Genomic DNA, 21,346 nt, shown 5'->3' on the forward strand with positions numbered 1-21,346 from the left:
AATCACTTGAGATTGCTAAAATCAGAAAGGGCCACTTTTGCCTTCATCAAAGATTGTCTTGAACGAGCCCCGATTTCCAAGTGGCTTAGTGCCGCCAAGTAAGATGTCCCCGACCAGAGGGGTGGGGGCTCGGATTCCTGACCACTGCTTTGAAATGCTGGTCCCCGTTAGCGAGGGGGGTGGGTGAGCCTTGGGGACAGCTGCTTAGCACTGACTGTCTTCAGGTGGATTCGGAATCCAGTGTCAAATGCGCTTGCCCGTTTTTGTGTTTTAGAATTTGAGGAATGAAGAACAGGTTGCAATAATCCAAGCCGGAACTGTGCTTGCCCTGTGTGAAAAGGTAGAGAAGCCAGTGGCATTTCTGTCCATACACATCATGTCTGAGCTTCCCCAGCACCATACAAGAAACTGTACATTGATGTATCGCTTTGTTTTGGAAGCATGCGTTTCGGTTAGTGTAGTGTTTGCATCCGCATGTGCATGGCTTTGTCTTCCCACTGAAGGTGACACACATATTCGTAGAAAGCTCACAGACCACAGAAGGAAATAAAACCTCCCACCAAGAAAATACTCTGTGACATTTGGGATATTTCCTTTGGCTTTTTTTTTCCCCCATGCCCATTTCCTTTTTTTAAGCTTCATTGAAATCATACTTGATATCCACAGTTTTATATCCTTCCTTGTAAGCTTCTCCCATGTTGCTCAAAATGGTTCACAAACATCTGTTTTAGTGGCACTGCCTTTATTCCATCCTGTGGTTGAATCAGGAGTTCCTGAATCGTTCCTTAGTTGTCAGATATTTAGGGTGTTTCTGCTTATTTTTGCCATTGACAATTGTGCAGTGCCAAACATCTTTACACAAATATCTACATTTTTAAACACCCCCATGGGATAGGTTCTAGAAGTGAGTCCCTGAGCCAAATGGTAAGAATGTGTGTAAGGGCTTTCGCACTGCCTGAGTGCTTTCCAGAAGGCACTTTAACTGCAGAGTGACCACCCTTGCTTTCCTGCTCAACGTGGCATGTTATCAATAAGAAGAATTCCGAGGATGGGCTTGCTGGGAAATTACGTGACACCATTAATTTAGTGTTTATCAGTTTGTGTGCCAGTGGTGTGAAGTGTATTGCTGTGTATCATCAACTGTAATTGTGATTGTAATTACACTTCCTTTGAGGATTCTTCCATTGGGCTTCCCTCCCTCCCTCCTTCCCTCCTTCCCTCCTTCCCTCCCTCCTTCCTTCCTTCCCTCCTTCCTCCCTTTGATATATATGTGTCAAACTTGAGTTTTCCAACTGACCTCTCCCAGTGCTTTATATATGAAAGAGACTGACTTTTCACCATATTTGTTAGAAGTACATCCCTTGTGTGATTGCCTTTCACATTAGTTTTGGGCATTTTGGATGTAGCCAACTTTTTACGTAGTCCCATCTTTAGAGCTTTTCCTTCCAAGCATGTGAGTTCAACATTAAGATGCCATTTTTGTACGGATGAGGCCTTAATGATCTTATTCAAGAGTCCTTCCAGAATCTTTGGAATCACATTTAAAATACAAACTTTCTTTTCCTGGGTGCTTGTCCGCCCGTCCCTCATCAGGTTGGCAATGGCCTTATGGCAAAGCCTTGTCCACGGTCACACAGCGAGTGTCCTGGGGTTCTGAGTCCCTGCCCCTGGCTGAGTTTGCTTCCTTAGGTGTCCAGTGGGGCTGAGGTTGGCTCATACCTGGCTGGAAGGTAAATGGAAGGAAACCACATAGGACACTTTCAGGCAATGTTCCTTGTCATCAAAGAAACCAAAAGTAGCCGTCTAACCTCCCATGATGATACCCCGGAGAGTGTCAGGGGAGGTGCCCGTTGAAGGCTTGCCAGAGCACCTGGGGCAAGGCTTGGTCCTTAGAGGTGCTGACCAGGTGACCAAAGAACCAGGAGTGGGGTGGGCCAGCGGGCCCACTGGGTCACTCTCTTTCTGGTCTCCAGTTTCCTCAAGAGCCCTAGAAGGCATGAGGTCACAGTCCCCCACCGGGGGCCCTGCAAGCTGCTGAGTTCTCTTCGTCCTGAGATCAACCTGGCCCGTTCCCCCACAGCCCACAACCGCAGGTGGTCCAGAGCTAGAGCTTTGGGTCCTTCAGTCCTTCAGGCCTCATTCTCTCACGCGTCATGTGAGATTAGCAACACCATCTCCCTTTGACCGCTGAGGAAATGGAGCCTGTCTGGTGTCCGGCCATTGCCCGCTTGGACCACGGTTGCCCCCCTGCTTCCCTGGTTGTGAGTTCGGCCCACATGTACCTGCCTGCCTTAGAAGGCCCCGTGCCAGTGCTGCTTGCCTCCTGGCCCCATGCTTCTGTGCCTTAGCCTGGCGGACAACCACGCCAGCCGCCCCAGCCTCCCATGAAATCCCACAAGGATGGGGCAGAAGGACGGGCAGTGGCCTGGCACTGGCATGTTCGGGCCTCACCTCTGTGCCAGGTACTGAGATGCTCAGCCCCCCATCTGGGGCAGTCCCTGGGGAAATATTCTTAGATGTAGACCCACATTTCCTCCAATTGGCTTCTCAGAGACACTCGCCCTGCTGTTTGCTCTGTGAACATAAGACATCATGGCAATGTAAATTTGGGAGTTGCAGCAAATCCTTTCTCCTCTGGAGAGTCATGACCCCTGTCTGCACATGAGGTGCTAAGCGTGCTCAGGAGGAAAAGTGGAGATGAGGTCAGCGGGGTCTGTGGACAGGCTCACGGGAATGGCCAGGAGCCCCCCTTGTCCTGCCTGCCTGGGGTGCTGGCTCTCCTGGGCCACGGGCCTCTCAGTGCTTGGACTAAGACAGTCCTGGGCAAACTGGGGCAAGCGGCCACCCTGGAGCTTGTAAACACTGCAGGCAGGGTCACCCAGGGGCCCAGAGCTCCCTGCAGTGCATGACCCAAGGGAGCTTGCTTGTCTCTTTCAACCAGATGTACCTGATTTTTAAAAATTGTCCTTCCACGGTGGATCTGAAGATACTTAAGTCAATTCCAGTTTTCTGTTTAGACTCACAGACCTAATTTCTCAGTACGTGTAAGAGTGGCCCAGCTCAAATTCATGTAGGGTGGGTTCACGGTCTGGCTGCCAATAGCCCCTTGTCCTGGTGCTTGCCTTCCTCCCAGCGCTTCACAAAGCTCTGTCCAGACTTCCATGTCCCGGCAGATAAGCTGTTCCCCATTGTCTTCTTTTTCTGGGGTCCCTGTAACAATGTACCAGCCATGGGGGCCTTGAGACAGCAGAAATTATTCTCTCCCAGTTCTGGAGGCTGGAAGTCTGCAGTGCAGGTGTGGGCAGGGCCCTGCTCCCTCAGAGCCCTAGAAGGGGTGTGGGGTCCTTCTGGCCCCTTAAGCTTCAAGTTGCTGTAGGTATCCCTGAGCATTTCTTAGCTTGCAGTGGCATCACCCCAAGTTCGATCTCCTTCACCTTCACCTAAGACCCCAGTCATATGAGATTAGGGCCCACCCAAGTCCAGATGGCCTGTTTAATTTAACTCGCTCCATTTGCAATGACCCTATTTCCAGATAAGCTCCGATCACAGCTTCCGGGGCTTAGGTCCTGAGCGAGCCTTTGGGGGACAGCATTCAACCCAGAGCTCCCGGTATGGCCCGCCAGAGCCCAACTTCGGCTGGTAGCATGGAAGATCTGGGACCAGGCCCCGCTCACTCAAAGCCAAGGCCTTGGAAGGCTTAGAGACATTCATGAGTCACACACCTTCCCCAGAAACAATGGAGAAAGAGACGTGGGGCTCAGGAGGTGGAGATGTGAGAACTCAGCATTCTTCCTGGCAGCAGTGGGCTGGGAGTGGGCACCCAGGCAGGCTCTAAAGTTGGCCCCAGAGTCCACGGAAGAGGGGGTTGGGTCCTCGGGGGAGAAGGACAAATCCCAGCCAGTGATGGGGTCCCAGAGAGCGTGGACGGAGAGAGCTGGCCCCAGAGGTGGGTCCCGCAGGCAGGCTGGCCCTTGAGCACACTGTGCTGCCACAAAGGGCCATTGGAGTTCACCCCAAAAGTAGACACCCCATGTGTCCCCCAAATCTCTGCAATGGGCAAACCCACTCCTTGTCCCTGGGGAAAAGCCATGGGGGTGGGAGAAAGCTTCCCTGTCCCGACACGCCATATTTGTCCCTCCAGGGGTCCCTGAGCAGAAGGGAATGGGGTTTTCCTGTTAGCGGGGCTCAATAAACATTTGGCTGGACAATTTGTTATTAAATTCAAGATCTCAAAAGCTGCAGGAGCCTCACAAATAGCCTTTTGTGTCCTCCCATTACTCTCCCAATTGCGGGAAGGGACTTGTCAAGGTTTTTCCTGTTATGCATATCAAATCTTTTGTTTAAAAAACAAAACAAAACCTGACATGTTCTAAAAAACCTGTTATGAGAGCAGCTTGATTCAATTATTCGAAACTGAATTTTATATCCATTTTAATATTTGTTCATTCGTTCTCCATCAAAACTCTGCTCACTGATTTCTAAGAACACATGTCTTTTTTTTTAGCACTGTCTAACTGAAATGCCCCGGGTGCTGCCTGCCCTGTGGCTGGATCTGGGGGCCACTCCTGGGATGTCAAGTGAAGAGATGTGACATGAGGGGGGAGCCACTGCAGTGTAGCTTTCTCAGCTGGGCTCCCTCTGGGGAGCCGGGCCACACCCACCCCACACCTCCACACCCCGCACCCTCCTTCACTCAACAGAGGCTTCTGGGGCACCTGTGGGATTCCAGGACCTGTGTGGGCAAGGAAATGCAACATGGGTCAGATGTGGGTCCCACTTTTGCCGGCTAGTGGGGAAAGAAACCCAGCAGCAATGCATCGGGAACAATCACAAGGGGGCCTGGGAACCATGGAGAGCAGCTGATCCCAGGGACTTGGGTAGCAGGGAAGGCTTCCTGGAGGAGGTGACAGCAAACTTGGGGCCTGAAGGCTGAGTAGGGATTAGCTTCATAAAGGCTTGGGGCTGGAAGAGCTAGTGGCTTGCCAGGCAGAGGGAAGGCACGTGCAAAGGCCTGGAGATGAAGGGAAGCTGTTCTTGTCTGAGGAGCTAAATGCAGGTCAGGCTGGCCAGGACCCAGGTTTCAAGGCAGGGGAGGGAGGGTGCTGAGTGATGAGGCCACGGTGCCCAGGGTTCTTCAGGGCTGATGGGGTGACCTCTGAGGGCTTTAAGCAAGAGCAGAGAAGTTCCACAAATGGATGAGAATTCCTCAGCATTCTTACTGGCCCCATAAGAATTGTTGGTCTGTTCGGATGGAGGATGGAAAGGAATTTGGAGGGGGTTGTTGGTGTGAGCCTGGAGGGATTCTGAACAGTGAGGGGGTCAGGGGAGGGAGAGAGCTGGGTGGGTTTGAGAAATCAGGGGGAGGCAGAGTCAACATTTGAATGTGAAGGGAAGCCTCAAGTCGAATTGGGTGTGGGTGGTATGGGGGGAAGCTTTTCCCCAAGGGAGGCTAATGAGATCCTTTTCAGGTGCTTTGAGGCATCGGAACTGAGATGAGGACAGGGGAGTCACCATGGGGCTTGGGCTAGAGGGAGACATTTCGGACCAAGCAGAGAGAGTGAGGAGTGAGGGCCCGGCCAGGGCAGGGCACCGAGGGGCCAGGAGCTCAGGGTGGCTGGGGAGGGTGAGGCGCCTGCTTAGAAGTCTGCTAAGTGAGATGAGAAGAGGGAAATGGGGAGCGTTCAGCACCGTGGAGGGTGCCGAGGAAGCTGATGTGCCCGGGGCGCTGTCAACCGGTTCCCCTGTGGGAGGCCAGGGGCCTCCAGGCCAAGAAGAAGCTGTGGGATTTGGCAAGGAGGCCAGACACTCTCTCTGGCCTGCAAACACACCTGTGCTTTCCACCACCCATGGAGCAGCTCACTGGGTGGACTGCCCACCCTTTCTCAGGTGTGTGCCTCCTGGAGACACACCCACATACCTGCGCCCTCAGGAACAACCGCCCACCTCGTGGCCCCCTCCCCAGTGCAGACTCAGAGCAGAGGCAGCCCTCTCCCCTCTGCCTGCCCATTTGCAGGTGCCCGCCCCACAGGCACCAAAGCGCCCCCCCCCAATACTCTGGAGCCCTGGAGCTCTGGCACACTTGCTCACTATGCATGAGGCTTTCACGCTCTTCCACACATCCTGCATGACTCAGCACTCCTTTCACCAGCCCGCACACCTGGCACACTTGGCACATCTGGGCTGCTCAGGTATGCTGCTGGACAGTGGCTTTGGAGTCCTGTGGGCCGAATTCAAAGCCCCCCTCCCCACCTGTGTAGCCTGGGACGATGACTGAACTTAGCCTCAGCATCTAGATCTGCAAGGGAAGGCGGGGTGATACCCACCTGGGGCTGCTGGACCAGGTGCTGGGAGCCTCAGTGCAGCGCTCAACAGCTTTGCAGCGCTCAGGTGCACATCTGCTCAGCCTTCCAACGTCGGCTCGCCCATGCCCACACCGGGCACACACCACCCTCACACCTACTCCCTCCGACACACACATTCCTGCCTCTGTGCACACAACCACCTGTCCATGTGTGCACACACCTGCTTGTACCTCCATCACCTAATCTACCCATGAGCAAACAGCTGTTGTTGGATGAAGCCAAGTATATATACAGACTATGCAATTCCATTTCGAGTACCACCTCGGGATGTGCCAGGGACTCTCCGAGTGCCAGGAAGCCTTGTCTGCAAGCTCGGCTTTGGCAGAGGCCCCCACAGGCACTACTTCTCATGTCCCTCTACCTCTTCTGCCCCCTGCTGTTTTCCAGTGGCTGAAGCAAATAGAGGGAACCGAGGCGGCCCTGACCCAAAAGATGATTGACCTGGAGAAGGAAAAGGTAACAGCCCTGACCGCTGAGGGGTGGGAGAGCTTGGAAGGAGCTCACACAGTTTGCTTCCCCGGAAGGCTTCGTACATAAGTGCATGTTTATCTATTTGTGTATTGTATTCATTTTCTAGTTCTGCTGCAACAAACTACTACCCACAGGAATGGCTTAAAACCAAAGGAAATTTATTCTCTCACCATTCTAGAGGCTAGGAGTCAGGAATCCAGGGCTTGCAGGGCCAGCCTGTAGTGGGGGTGACCCTTCCTTGTCTCTTCCAGCTTCTGGGGGCTCCGGGCCACCCTGGGGGCTCCCTGGCTTTAGCTGCATCTCTCTGGCCTCTGCCTGCATCTTCGCAGAGTGATCTTCCCTGCCTGTCTGGGTCTCTGTGTGTCCTTCCCTCCTCATATGAGGATCCCAGTCATTGGATTTAAGGTCCACTGGAGCCAAGTATGACCCCATCTTAACTTAGTTACTTCTGCAGAACCCCTCTTTCCAAATAAGGACGCATCTGAGATTGTGGGTGCACATGCATTTGGGAGAAGACCCACTGCCTGTGTATTCCCAAATTTTGCTTTTGCCCTAGTGGCTGTTTTGAGTCATTTTCACTCATTCACTGATTCTTTCATCTACCCGATTATTCACTAAATGCTTATTTTCTGAGCCTCTGCCATGTACCAGGCCCTAGGCCTGGAATTAAGAGGTTGAGTCATGAACAGGCGAGGTCTCTGCTGCCAGAAGCTAGTTCCTGGGCCTGTGGGGACACATGCCCATGAGCTGACAACGGCATTGCAGTGTGAGGGTATCAGGAGAGCCGTGGCGTGATGTGGAAGTGTCTGGCCTGGTGGCTCGAATCTTCCCGGTCTCCTTATTGACCCCAAGTGCTGGGGCAAGATGCAAAGGACCTTTGTTTCCACATCAGTAAACTGGGGATCTCAATTTCTGCCTGTGGGCATAAGTATGAGCACTTAGACACAGACCTGATTTGCACAGGGTTAATTTACCCAGACGCTGAAAAATGGTAGAGGTGGTGGTGCTTACTCAAACCGAGGGGCTAGGGGCATATGGGGGCCATTTAGGCTCAGGGGGTTCAGACTTCCCTGAAGAAATAGTTGTTGAGTCTTTTCCAATTTGAATTTTCCAAGTAGAAATGGGAGGTGAAGGAGAAAGGGTTTTCCAGGCAGAAGGAGTAATATAAAGTCTACAGGCAGTATGTGGAGAGAATCCTGGACTCAAACTGAAACACTCAAATGTGTTTCTATTCCCAGTGAACTGTGGCATATGGGCCAAGGCACTGGTCCTTCCTGACCCTCGGGCTCTTTATCCAACAAAGTGGCTGCAATGAATGAGCTCTCACCATTAAGAGCTCAGTCATAGAAAGAGATTGAGTCAGTCATAGAAAGAGGTTTGTGTTCTAGAGAGGTCCTGCCAGTGGGAACATAAAGGCTGACCTAGAGGATGGGGCAAGAACTGTCTGGCCGTGCGAAGGTTCAGAGGTTGTGCAAGTCACATGGGGATGACGAACGGGACTGAGAACTATGGAGCCTGTGTTCAGGGAGATGGTGGCAGGAGGAATGCAGAAGGACTATTGAAGTCGGGTGCACCCGAGGGAGGGAAGCTGAAGGGAGATCTTCACTCGCACCGAGCCCCCAAGCCGGGGCCGTTGTTCCTAATGCAAGGACAGTGTGCTGCGTGTCAGAGCCCTGCCATGGTTCCCCCTTGGATCTCGGTCCCTGACGGCGCCTCCTTCTTTCCCAGGACCTGTTCAGCAGGCAGAAGGGCTACCTGGAGGAGGAGCTGGACTACCGGAAGCAAGCTCTCGACCAGGCTTACCTGGTAGGACCAGAAGTGGGTTTGACACTTTGGCTTTTTAGATACAACATTTGCAGCTGCTTTTTCCATCAGGGTGGAAACTGCCTGCGAAGGGCACTCGTGAGTGCTGGGGGCGGGGGGAAGAGAGCAGAACACCATCTCCTCCCTGCATCCAGACTGACTGGACAGATGCGTCTTCAGCTTTTCCAAATTTCAAAAATCTTTCAAGTTACCTTGATAGTTTCTTTAGATGTCCTTGTTCGGTTCTTGTAACCATTTGAGGCCAATGAGAAGAAACTGTCTTTCTTCCTTATTTATTTACTCTTAACTACTTACTTATACTGAAGTCTAAATGGGCTTTCCTATGACTAGGAAAAAGAGATGGACACAAGGGAGCACAGAGGTAAAGGAATGAGTGAGGCCGGGTCATTTTAGTGAAATTGATTACTGTAAGGTCCCACGTGGTGACAGTGTGTGGGTCACAAGATCGGATCTGGTTTTCCAGGTGACAAAGCTAAACATGTGGTCACACTTCAGGAGGCCCTGAGAGCTGAGCTCAGCCTCTCTCATAGATCCTGAGATCTACGAGCAGTGGGAGTGATAACGTGGACATTTCCAGGACGTCCCTGCAGAAGCGACAGCTCAGAGTTCAGGGCTTCTCCTTGCAGGAAGAATCAGAGCAACGTACAAAGTCTTGAGTGATCCACACCTTTTTCCAGATCATTTGTAGTTGAAATCATTTCGCTGGACGGTTTTGCAACTACAAAATGCAGAATTGATAACTAAAACATGATGTTCAAAACCAAGTTTCCGGGAGAGGTTCCCGGAAGGCAGAGTGTGGGCAGCCAGGGGTCAGGGCAGATGGGAGATTCTGTGACCTCTGACCTTTCCTGTCGAGACCCCGAGGCTTGAATTCCATGTGGCAGGTGCAGGGACCATACAAGATCAGAATGAATTAAGCCTTAAAAGGCAGAGCATTTTCCCTCTCGATTCCCTGTCTGGACACACAATGTTATAACAGCGGTAAGGGCAATTAAGAAGTGAAAACATATTCATCCATGGTCTTCTCCTTCTCCACCATTTTTAACCTTTTTGGTTTCTCCTTGGTTCCATCCAGTCTCGGTTCTTTGGTGAACACCTTTGCCCCTACAGGACGTACTGTATTTGACATACGGCATTGGCATCCCTTAGCACCACCCCAAAAGTTCTGGGCAACACTACTTTGCAAAATATTACAGGAACTGAAGGTCAAAAAAGGAGGAAGGTAGGGGGGCATCCTGAGATAGAATAAGTCTAGAAAGTTTTGGGTTAAACATTTTCTATCAAAGGATTATTCAAGCTGAGTCCCCAACAGGAACAGAGGCTAGGGGTTTCCAAACTTACCAGTCCTGGGACCCTTTATTCAAAGGACATCTTACAGAATGGGTCTTTCTCAAACACAGGCAGCCTCTACCTTCCTCGGTCTAAAGATCATTTTCAGGAAGGTCCTGGGGGGCGGCAGGGTCCTGGTCCTACAGAGGAGGCCCCCTCTCTGTGCTGGTCCTGCCACCAGGTGGAAGCCAGCTAGCAACTGAAGGACAGTCCAAAGCCTGCAAGTGGGCATTGTGTTCCCTGGAGGATTTCCATCCCATGATGAGACCTGGGAGCTCGGAGGAGATAGCAGATTAGAGTGAAGGGAAAGGCACCAAGAGGGAGGCTGGGGCAACCGGCTGGCAGGTGTGAGGGGTGCCCGGTACCAGGTGGGATATTCCCAGGTACCTTTGTCATCGAGTTCAGTTTAGGAGATGCCAAGTGGGAAAGCGTGGGGAGGCAAGCCCCCGGCTGAGCTTCAGGAATTGGGTGGTGGGGTCCCAGCTGGAAGCGGACAACATGGGGAGCTCATAGGAGCTTGGAGCTGAGCTGAGAAGGGGTGAGTGAGAAGGCACAGGCCAGTGACCCCTCCAAGGGGAGCCCATGTGGAGGCCAACATGGATTTCATTGGCCGTGTCAACAGGCAGACTCCAGTTGTTCAACTTCCCAAGGGAAGCATGGGGTGGGGTGAGGTGCCCGGTGTTTAAAACTGGTCCTGGCCCTACTGGGTCTGTGATGCCACCAGGGGGTTAGAGCAGATATGTTGGTACCCAAGGGGCTAGAGATGAAGGCAACGTAGCCATGACTGAGAACCTGTTGCCATGGTAACCCTTGCCTCAAACCACCTCTCCTTGGCCATTTCCGCCCAAAGGGCTGATTTGTCTCTACTATCTGTGGATTCTTTGGAGGGGAAATAACTGTTCCTTAATGGAGGATATTGATGGAGATTCAGGGGGACAGAAAAGGAGATAATTTTCTCTTTTGTCCCTTGATGTTTCTTTAAGGTGACTTTATTTAAGTGTCTTGCACATCAGTTGGAAATAAATAGCTTCCTCTAATGAGTAAAACTCTGAGCTTTCACAAGGGTCTACTAATCTTCATTCAGCTTTGCTAACAAGGGATGTCCTGCTTTCTTTTTGGTGGGTAGATGGGTTTGACAGCAATTAGAACTTTGTCACTATTGGCTTTGGGTTATGATTGCATTCCTAAGAAGCCGACTAAAAGCAGATGTGTGCAAACAGAGACAGATTTTCTGATTGGTACCCATTATAAAAGGGAACACTTCTCCCAAGTGTAGGGGAGCAAACTGGAAGCCAAGGATAAAATAAAAACCATTTGAAGCGAACCTCCATTGGAATCAGACATCTTAAGCTTATTTCTTCTCACTTGTCCCCTCTTGGAGGGAGCAGGTGTGTCCAGGCTGAATAGAGTGAGAAGTGTTTGCCACACGCGTGCACGGGGGTGAGAGGTGGCTTCCTCACGACCCCCCATGGCTGCCTGCTTCTCTGCACGGCCCTTGCACACCTCTCCCCACCGCACCAGCTCCCCAGGCTTTGGGACCTTCCCCAGCACCGTCGCTGTGATTCCTGTCCTCTCTTTGCCACCTTCAACAGTCCATGTGTTTTCGGCCCACTCAGAAAATCCAGGACCTGGAGGCCACGCTGTACAACGCGCTGCAGCAGGAGCCGGGGCGCAGGGCGGGCGAGGCGCTGAGCGAGGGCCAGCGGGAGGACCTGCAGGCGGCCGTGGAGAAGGTGCGCAGGCAGATCCTCAGGCAGAGCCGCGAGTTCGACAGCCAGATCCTGCGGGAGCGCATGGAGCTGCTGCAGCAGGCCCAGCAGGTAAGGGGTGGCCGGCCACCGCCACCCCCGCCCTCCACCACCCCCACCCGCCCCGGGGAGCTTGGGCAAACATTCCCGGGCGTGCGCTGGGCAGCCCGCGGCAAAGCAAGCTTCTGGAGGCTGCTTGGCCGATGCCCACGATTAGACAGGAGATGGATTTCCCAGGGATGCCGGCTAGATGTGGGACTTGAGCTTTAAAATGGACGCAAGACTTTTTGTCGTTGTGTCCGTTTGCTGAATCTGCCGGATTGCAGTGTACCAGAAATGCGTTGGCTTTTATAAAGGGGATTTATTAGGTTACAAATTTACAGCTCTAAGGTCATGAAAATGTCCGGTTGGCTTTTATAAAGGGGATTTATTAGGTTACAAATTTACAGCTCTGAGGTCATGAAAATGTCCCCATTTTGCATCAAGAGGGAGATGCCTTCTCGGACGAAAGGCTGCCCACAGAGAAAGGCAGCTCTGTCACGTGGGAAGGCGCATGATGATGTCTGCTGGTCCCTCTCTCCAAGTTCTGGTTTCAAAGTGGCTGTCAGCTCCTGTGGGTCCTTTTGGCTTCTCCTGGGGTGTTTGTCTCCCTCTGCATCCTTCACTTAGTTTCATCCCTCTGCTCTCTATGTCTGTTTCTCTGAGTTTTCTGTCTTTACTATCTTCATGAAGGATGCCAGTGTAAGGATTAAGGTCCACCTTGAATGGGTGGGTCACATCTCCATGGAAACAACCTAACCACAAAGTCCCACCCACAATAGGTCTGCCCCCTCAGGGAAAGATTAAGAGAGTGCGGCCCTTTGTGGAGTACCTGACAGCTTCAAACCAGCAGTTGTTAGACTTTTAAGCAACAAGGTTTCCATCTCCCACTGAGATGGGCCGGCCCCACAACCCTCTTCCTATAGCATCTGCATTCTGTCTCAAAGCCAGATGCTTTTAGTTATGAATAGCAAGGGGCCACACACTCACACTCACACACACACACACACACACACACACACACACACACACACACCTCTCCCTATGCGGGGTGGAAAGAAGTTTATCAGCACGGGAGGTTCCTGATCATGTTTGAATACTGAGGGGGGCAAGTCAGAAGGGCAGGCGAGGCTGGGGACCCCAAGGAAGGAAGGGAAGCCCATCAGAGAGGGTCCAGAAGGGGCTGCGTGGACCCAGTGGAGACGGGCAGGTGAGCCAGAAGGCTGTGGGCGGAAGCCAAGCAATGGGGAAGGAGGTGTCTGAGTTTCCATAGCAGCGTCCCACAGACCGGGGGGTTGAGAACAACAGAAATGTACGGTCTCACAGCTCTGGCTGTGCTCCCTCAGACGCCTGTAGGGGAGCCTGTTCTTGCCTGTTCTGGCTGCAGGTGTTTGCAGCAATCCCTGGCAGATTGCACTGCACCCCTCAATCTTCACATGGCCATCTTCTCCTTGTACCTCTCTTCCTCTCCTCTAAGGACTCCAGGCAGGTTGGATCAGGGTCCAAACCTTCCCCAAATGGCCTCATCTTAGCATGATTCCATCTGCAAAGACCTTGTTACTCAGAAAGCTTTCCTTTGCAGGTTCTGGGGCTTAGGACTTGAATTGGGGGGCACCATTCAGCCATAACACAGGTCGGCAATGGTGAAGTTACATGTGTGTACCCTAGACACAGGGCCAGGGGCTTGTGATGCTCACTCCAAACCCTCAGGACCCATGGCAGAGAGGGGTTGAAGGAAAGCAGGGAGGACTTGGATCCCTGCTGCCCAGGGGACTGGAGCAGTTTGCTGGGGCAGGACCCAATTCCTGGGGCTCTGCTGGGGGCACTGAGGATGTACAGTGAAATTCAGATGATGGCTAGAGGGTGCTTAGTTGATCCAGGATGGGGCATTTGCAGTCTTGGGGTGAGTGCATGACGGAAGTGGAAGCAAAAGGGGGAGGAGGAGGAGGCACTTAGCACCTGTTACCATCAGAGATAGCTTGGCATGGGAGGTGGTAGGGGCATGTGGCATTTGGGGATGCTGCTGCTGGAGCATCTCAGTCGGCTCACACCCCCTGTGAAAAGTGACCTGAGTCGGCCCCAAACCTGCAGCCAAGTAGGACCATCCCATGCAGCAGGGGCTGCCTTGTAGCATGCACAACATGTCAGAATAGACAGGGGCAGGTCTCTATCTAGGGGATACCAGGAAGGATCCCTGAGCCAACAGGAAGAACAGTGTACCAGGCAGGGGCACGGCATGCTGTGTCTGGCTCAAGGTGGCTGAGTGGTGGGAAGCACAGTCATGAGGACCAGGTGGCCCAGCTTGGAATACTGGTTCTCCCACTTATTTGCTGTGTGACCTTGGACAAGGTACTTAACCTCTCTGGGCTCCAGTTTCCTCATTTGTAAAAGGAAGATGACAATAAAGTCTCCCCTGTTGGGATGATGTCAGATTGAAAGTCCAGAATGCAGGACAGGCAGTGACCAGGCCCTAAAGACACAGGGTGGCACCATGCTGAGCTGTGGCTCCAGGGAGACCACCATGTCGCCAGTGCTAAGGAAGGAGCTGGAGAGCCGAGTTTTGATAAAAAGGCCACTGCACTTCCCCGCCTGCTGGGCAGCTGGAAGACTAGGGATCGGTAAAAGAAAAAAGAAATCACTTAAAGTAGGAGTGTGTGGAGTGTTTGTGTGAGGTTCCATGACTTCCTTTTCCATGTCTCTTGCTGGGTTTGGGAGGCAAACTGCATGGCGAAGGGTGGCGGGTATATTGACCCAGGGCTGGGTTTTGGCTTTCCTTTGGCTTTGGGCATTTTCAAATGGTTGAGAATTCTACTGAGAGTCGATAACAGACAGCCTCCTTCCTCCCACTAAATATTAGAACTGCCTTAACCTCACTCTTATTAAAATACACTGATACGCAGATAGAAGCTGTGGTAGTTAGAGTTAGTTGTCAGCTTTACCAGGTGAAGGTGCCTAGTTCTGTTGCTGTGGACATGAGCTGATGGCATGTGAACCTCATCTGTTGCTGATTACATCTGCAGTCGGCTGGGAGGCATGCCTGCTGCAATGAATGACATTTGACTTAATTGGTTGGTGCTTAAATGAGAGATTCAACATAGCACAGCCCAAGCAGCTCAGCATGCCTTATCTCAGCACTCGAAGCTCACCCCAGGCCTTTGGAGATGCAGAAAGAAATCACCCTGGGGAAAGTTGTTGGAACCCAGAGGCCTGGAGAGAAGGCCAACAGAGATCACCCTGTGCCTTCCCATGTAAGAAAGAACCTCAGTTGAAAGTTAGCTGCCTTTCCTCTGAAGAATTAATGAAATAAATCCCCTTTTATTAAAAGCCAATCTGTCTCTGGTGTGTTGCATTCCGGCAGCTAGCAAACTAGAACAGAAGCCAACCTCGATGAATTTGCTGGACAATATGTTGCTCCAAAGTGCTAATGAGATAATGAATGCAAAACACTTAGGCAGTGGCTGGCACATGGTAGCTGCTCAATAAAAGGAAGGCTTTTTATAATCATATTACATACGGATGTGAACCTCAAGGCAATGCTCTGCTCCCCCCACCCTCCTCCCGTGGTCCCCAGGCCAGCGACCTTTGTATTCCCTGGAAACTCTTAAAATACAGAATCTCTACCTGGATCTAATGAATCAGGTTCTGCATTTAACCAATCCCAGGGGATTTTTGTAATGTCAAGTTGTTAATTTCAGTTTATTTTAAATGAAGCCATCTGGCTGAGTTACAGAGGGATTAATAGGTCTCATTATATTTTTGGTTTCAAAAGGAAATGAATTCTCCTTCCTTCTTGCCCTTCTCCCCTCACCCTGTCCCCCTGCCCCTCTCTTGCATCATTGGCAGGATTTAGGACAAAGGGATCTGCCCCCTCTCTGCTTGAAGCTCAGCTCTGGGACTGCTGGGGATGCTTCTCTGCCTGTATGATGGGTAGTTCTGAGCTGCTCCACCTCCCTGCTTTGCAGAGACCCAGGGCATCCTGCTCAGCCAAAGTCTCCCATGGGTTTATTCTATGCTTCCTTTAACCGAATTTACAGAAACCATGTCAGCCAGGTCTGGCTTCCCTCACGGCTGGTGCAGTGACCTCATGGTACTTGGGAAAATGAGATTTTGCTGCTTCCTGATTTCATTCAATAGTGATTCGATTACTGAGCTCCTGCTCAAGCCAGGCCCAGTTCTGCCCACCAGGGATGGAGCTCTCACAGGCTCTGTTCTTACATCCCAGCTGGGGAAACAGGCAACAAAAAATTAATGCATAATATGTGAGCAGGGATACTGCCAGGGGCAAGCCGTCCAGCTGCCTGGCCCAGAGAAGAGCAAAAGCAAAGGTCTTGAGGAGGGCTTGTACTTAGGGAGACGGTGATCTAATTAAGAGCTGGGACTGTGTAGTGCCCATCATGTGCAGGAATTTTTAAAGAACCCATCAAGCTGCAATGCAAGTTATAAAGATTCCATTCAACACCAGTCTGTAGGGCATGCCATTGCTTGGAAAGCCCTGTACCAGCTCCTTTAACTGCAATCTGGTTTTATAAATGGGGAAACTGCGTCCCAGAGGCTAAAATAGCTTGACAAGGCGGGCCTCACCTTAACTGAGGTAGCTCATCCCAAGATCCTACGTACAATGGGTTCACACCCACAGGAATAGTTTAAATTTAAGAGCAGGCCTTTCTGGGGTTTATACAGCTACAGATCACTGGGATTTGTGCTCATAAGCACATGGGAACTGATTGGCTTACTGTTTTGAGGCTGAGAACAACGTCCAAATTAAGGCATCATCAAGGTGTGGAGACAGCTTGTCTCCAGGCCTGTCCTGAGTCATGGGCAGTGCCCAGATCTCCACACAAGGCTCATTCCCTGTGGGTTTGCCTTTTTTTTTTTTTTGCAGTGGTTTGTTCTGCTATAATTTGATAGTCTTCAGAAACCTGGTGCTTTCAAAAACTACATTGCAAAATCCGCAATTTTTTTTTCAAAAGGGGAGAAGGCAGTATGGTGATCTGTAGCTGTATAAACCCCAGAAAGGCCTGCTCTTAAATTTCAGCCATTCCTGTGGGTGTGAACCCATTGTACGTAGGATCCTGGGATGAGCTACCCCAGTTAAGGTGAGGCCCGCCTTGTTCAGGATGAGTATTAATCCTAGAGTCCTTTATGAGTGGGATGAATACAGAGAGGAAGCTATGGAAGACAGGAGCTGAAAGCGAGGAGACCTGGAGTAGAAGGTCGGAGACCAGCAGATGCTGCCCGGTGCCCTGCCATGCCACAGAGCAGCCGAGGACTACCAGCAGCCAGGCTTCAGGGAGAAAGCATCACCTTGACGATGTCTTGATTTGGATATTGTTCTCAGCCTCAAAACAGTAAGCCAATCAATTCCCATTTTTAAACTAACCCATTTCATGGTATCTGCCTTCAGCAGCCTAGCAAACTGAAACAGGGGGGTTAGGAGGTGAGAATTTCAAATGTGCACTTCAGTGACTTTTCCCCATCCAGGAATATAAATGCAGAGCTCTACGTGGAAAGCTATGTGGTGGCGTGGTACTTATGAGCACGGACTCTCGGCTCAGGATTGAATCCCTGCCCTGCTGCCTGTAGTATTCCCTCTTGTAAGTCACTTCACCTCTCTGAGCCTCAGTTTCACCATCTGTAGAATGGGGCAGCAGAGTACCCATGTCAGAGTGTTGTGGTTTGTGGAGAATTTGCATAAAGCACTTGGAAGAGTACTTGCTACAAAATGAGCACTCCACATCTGCTGGCTGGTAGCGGCTGCAGTCAGCTTTTCCTCAAGAGTCCCTATCATCAGCCGACCTTTACTTTGATTTCTTTGAAATTCTCAGCCTCCTAGTCCCCTGTTTTGGTTTGCTAGGCTGCTGAAGGCCATGAAATGGGTTGGCTTAAAAATGGGAACTGATTAGCTCACAGTTTTGAGGCTGAGAACAATGTCCAAATCAAGGCATCGTCAAGGTGATGCTTTCTTCCTGAAGAAGAACTAGCTATTGTGTTAGTAACAGTCTCTGACATACGCTCCATTAACACCTGCTTTCCAGGCCGATGCTACAAGCCAGGCCCTGTTCTAGAGGGAGGGGATGGGAGAAGCAGACAAAGTCCTTTTCTTGGTAGAGCTTACATCCCAGTTATAATAAAATTATGATAAATAATAATCATTCATTTTTTTATTATTAATAATAGAGTTATTATAAATAAAATACTTTCCAACCGTGGTGAGTGCTGGGAAGGCGATAGGAGGGAAGGTATGATAATGGGGTTGAGGGGAGGCAGCCAGGGAAGCCTCCACTGAGGACAACAAGACAAAGCCATTCCTCCCCAAAGTCCTCTAATGCCTTTCCATCACTCAGGCGGCCCTCCACCTCCTAGTCCCCTCTTGTCACCCACACGAGCCTGCCACTGAGCACACTGCTTCATATGTGCTGTTCCCCCTGTTTGGGATGCCTTTCCCTCTATCCCCCTGTGACTAGCTCCTCTTGCCATCAGGTTTCAATTCAAATGTCACCCCTTATAGCACTAGGTCTCCCGCTGTTCCCTCTGCCTCAGTTTCCTTCATATTGCTTCTCATGACTCCTTTTTCTCCCTGGAATAGAAGCCCTGTGAGGTCAGGGGTCTGAGCAGGGGCTGCCTGCCTGGGACCTCGGCAGACAATTTGCCATCTGCCAAGAACTCTGACGTTCCCTTAGGCTTCCCTGGCCCCTGCTGCATTTGAGTTTTCAAACCCTGTTACCTAAAGGGGAAGGAGGATGCAAAGTAAATCCATGAGCTGATTCCCCTTTTCCCCACAGAACTGTTCTGCACATTTGCAAAATATTCAGCCCAAATGAACGCTGGTGTTGGGCCAAAGTTTACTTGGCACTGTCTCTGCTACGGCAGGTTTTCAGTTATGTGGCTTTATTTCCCAGCACCAATTAGCCCGCGGAAATGTCTGCGGGAAGGATAGACACTTGCAATAACCTCTGGCTTTCTCCCTTCCAATCTGTGGACCATAACACAGGAATCTTCCTAGCACAGTAACACTACTACATCCCACCCTCCTTCCCCCAGGACCTTCGCTGGCTCCCCATTGCCCGGGGGCTAAAGCTTGCATTGCTTAGTCTGACATCCAAAGGCCCCTGGGCCCCTGCACCATTTACCTTTCTTTCCAGCTTCTCCTGCTCCACAGTCATGCCAAGGTTTTGTTTGGCTTTTTCCTTTTGTTTTTATACCATTGGTTTGTTTTTGACTTTTTAAAAAACTGTTTTATTGTAGTAACATATAGATAACTCACAATTTCCCGTTTTAATCACTTCCAAGGGCAGAATTCAGCCATGCCATTTTTTTTGTTGTTTTTTTGGTTTTTAAATTTGCCAGCATCTAGGTATCAAGCACTGTTTTAGGCACCAGAAAAACAGCAGTGGATGAAACACAGCCCCTGCCCTTAGGAAGTGGGGGTTGGGCAGACCAGGGCTGGAACACAGAAGGCTCATTGAACATTGAATGAAAGCTCACACCAAGCCTATGAGGTCGAATCATTAATGTGATTTCATAAATGAGAAAACCAAAGCTCAGAGAGGGTCAGTGACATGCCCTAGATCACACAGCCAGGAGATGGCCAGGTCCTCCCACTGTAAAACCCTTAACCACTGCCCTCTGGTCTCTTGTACCCTCATGAGAAAGTGGCTCTATGTCAGAAAAGTCTAGAACGAGAGCCAGCTGGTCAGACTGATTTTCAAAACGGAGAAGCTGTTCCTAGGGGATTTTTCTGCAAGTCCTCTGGAAGCTGCAAAGCTTCTTCTTCCGTGAGGCACTTTGGTTTACAAAGCACTGTCCCCCAGATTCCCATTTCATCCTCTGGGTAACAGGGTTACATGCAGATGTCACAGATGAGGGGCTCAACCACTGAGAGATTACATTCTCACCGTGCGTCCTATAGCTGGTCTGTTGGGGACCCAGTATCCAAACCTCCCTGGGTGTTTGCTCATTCTTACGTGCCCCTCTGTCTCCCGCTGTGCACGCTGCCAGACCAAGGTGACACAGTTTCCCTCTAGAGGGAGAGAATTAGGAAAGCTCTTTCTTCCTAATGGTGCATAAAGCACCTGGCCTGTGTCCAGCTGGGATTCAGTGGTTAGATGCTGGGCTGTGGGCAATGCGTTTTCTCCATGTTATGGGTAGAGGACCCAGCACAGAGAGGTCAAATGACAGCCCAGGGTCACATTTCCAAGAGAACAAGTGATTTTCCAATCTCTTTTGTGCTAATTCGCTCTCTATTTTGCTGCCAGTGTGATCTTTCTAAAATCGATATCATTTCCCTGCATAAAACTCCCGGCTGTCACGCCAACCCCAGATCTTTGAGCTTCCCATCGGGACCTTCCCGACTCTCCAGCCTCCACCTCCCCCACCAGGTCTCTCAGCTTCCTGCATAGGCTGTTCCCTTGGCCTGGAATTCCCATCCCCTCTTCTAGGCCTGGCAAGCTACTGTAGGGTAGGCTGAGCTCACTGCCTCTGGGCTCCATCCCTCACCCTCTGGACCTTTTCATTGGGCCCTCCCCGAGCAGCTATATGAAATAGCACCCCTGGCTCCTTCTCTGCTTTATTTGACAGTTTTTTTTGTCTGATGTGCATTGATTGATTTTAGACTTGATTATTATCTGACTCCTAATTGGACCATAAGTTCCTGGAAAGCGGGGCCCGCGTATTTCTCTCCACAATTAAAACAAGTCCAGGCTTGTATTAGGCCCTTGACCCATATTTACCAAGCAAATAAATGTGGCTACAGCAGCGGTTCTCAAAGTGTGTCCCCAGATCAGCCGCCGTGCCATGGCCTGGGAATCTGTTGGAAACACATCTACTTGGGCCCCACCCAGATCTGCTGTGTGAGAGTTTCAGGGTGGGGTGGGGGCTCACAGCCTGTGTTTTTGCCGGAGAACCTCTGCTCTGTGAATGCACACAGGCTTCTCGGGGCCTGTGAGGGCCTGTGGAACATGTGGTTGGGTCAGGGCTGATCTGGCTGCCCTCGGGCTTACAGCTGGTCACAGCTGTCAGGGCTGCAGGCAGCTGCGCGGTGCCCGGGGACGTTGACAATTACAGCGCAATGACAATGTGCTATTGGGCATATGGCAAACAGGAGGAGGTGACATGTGCCAGGCCCCCGCCCCGGGTGGTTTGCTGTGTGCAGTTCGTTGGAGTGGATTGATAAGCCACCAGGGAGGGTGAGGAACCTGAGGTGAGGAGGGTGACCAGCGAAGTCCTGGGCAAACTGGGATGGTTGGTCACCCTAGTACCTTGTGGTAAGTGGGGTTCTGAGAGGGTGGTGAGGGGGGAATGCAGCAATGTCTGCTACTACCCCCACCCAGCTCCCAGGCCCCAGCCAAATAAATACATCTCGGGCAGATATGTAATTTGGAGCCACTTCGAATCCACTGTCTTTCTAGCTTGCCCAAGGTATGCCTATACATCTTGCGTTGATGTGTGTGTTGTTTCTAAAATATCCTGTCTTAAGAGTGTAAACATTAGCTAGTTGTGTTGATTGTCATGAACTTCAAAAATGGGTGAAATTCACCTTGAGTGATGGAGCTCAGAGCAGAGTTTTGGTTGGGG

At 51.1% G+C, this 21,346-nt stretch overlaps 1 protein-coding gene across 1 annotated transcript in view; it reads left to right on the forward strand.

The window, feature by feature from the left end:
* The window catches only part of JAKMIP1 (janus kinase and microtubule interacting protein 1), a 125,739-nt gene that overhangs the window by 99,259 nt on the left and 5,134 nt on the right, over positions 1 to 21,346 (forward strand). The window contains exons 16-19 of the mRNA XM_077136361.1: positions 275 to 340; positions 6,750 to 6,818; positions 8,562 to 8,639; positions 11,603 to 11,806. Of these exons, the coding sequence (XP_076992476.1) occupies positions 275 to 340; positions 6,750 to 6,818; positions 8,562 to 8,639; positions 11,603 to 11,806 (417 nt within the window). The remainder of the gene's footprint in view (positions 1 to 274; positions 341 to 6,749; positions 6,819 to 8,561; positions 8,640 to 11,602; positions 11,807 to 21,346) is intronic.

This window comes from Tamandua tetradactyla, chromosome 19 (assembly GCF_023851605.1).
Source record: "Tamandua tetradactyla isolate mTamTet1 chromosome 19, mTamTet1.pri, whole genome shotgun sequence".
Classification (NCBI taxonomy): domain Eukaryota; kingdom Metazoa; phylum Chordata; class Mammalia; order Pilosa; family Myrmecophagidae; genus Tamandua; species Tamandua tetradactyla.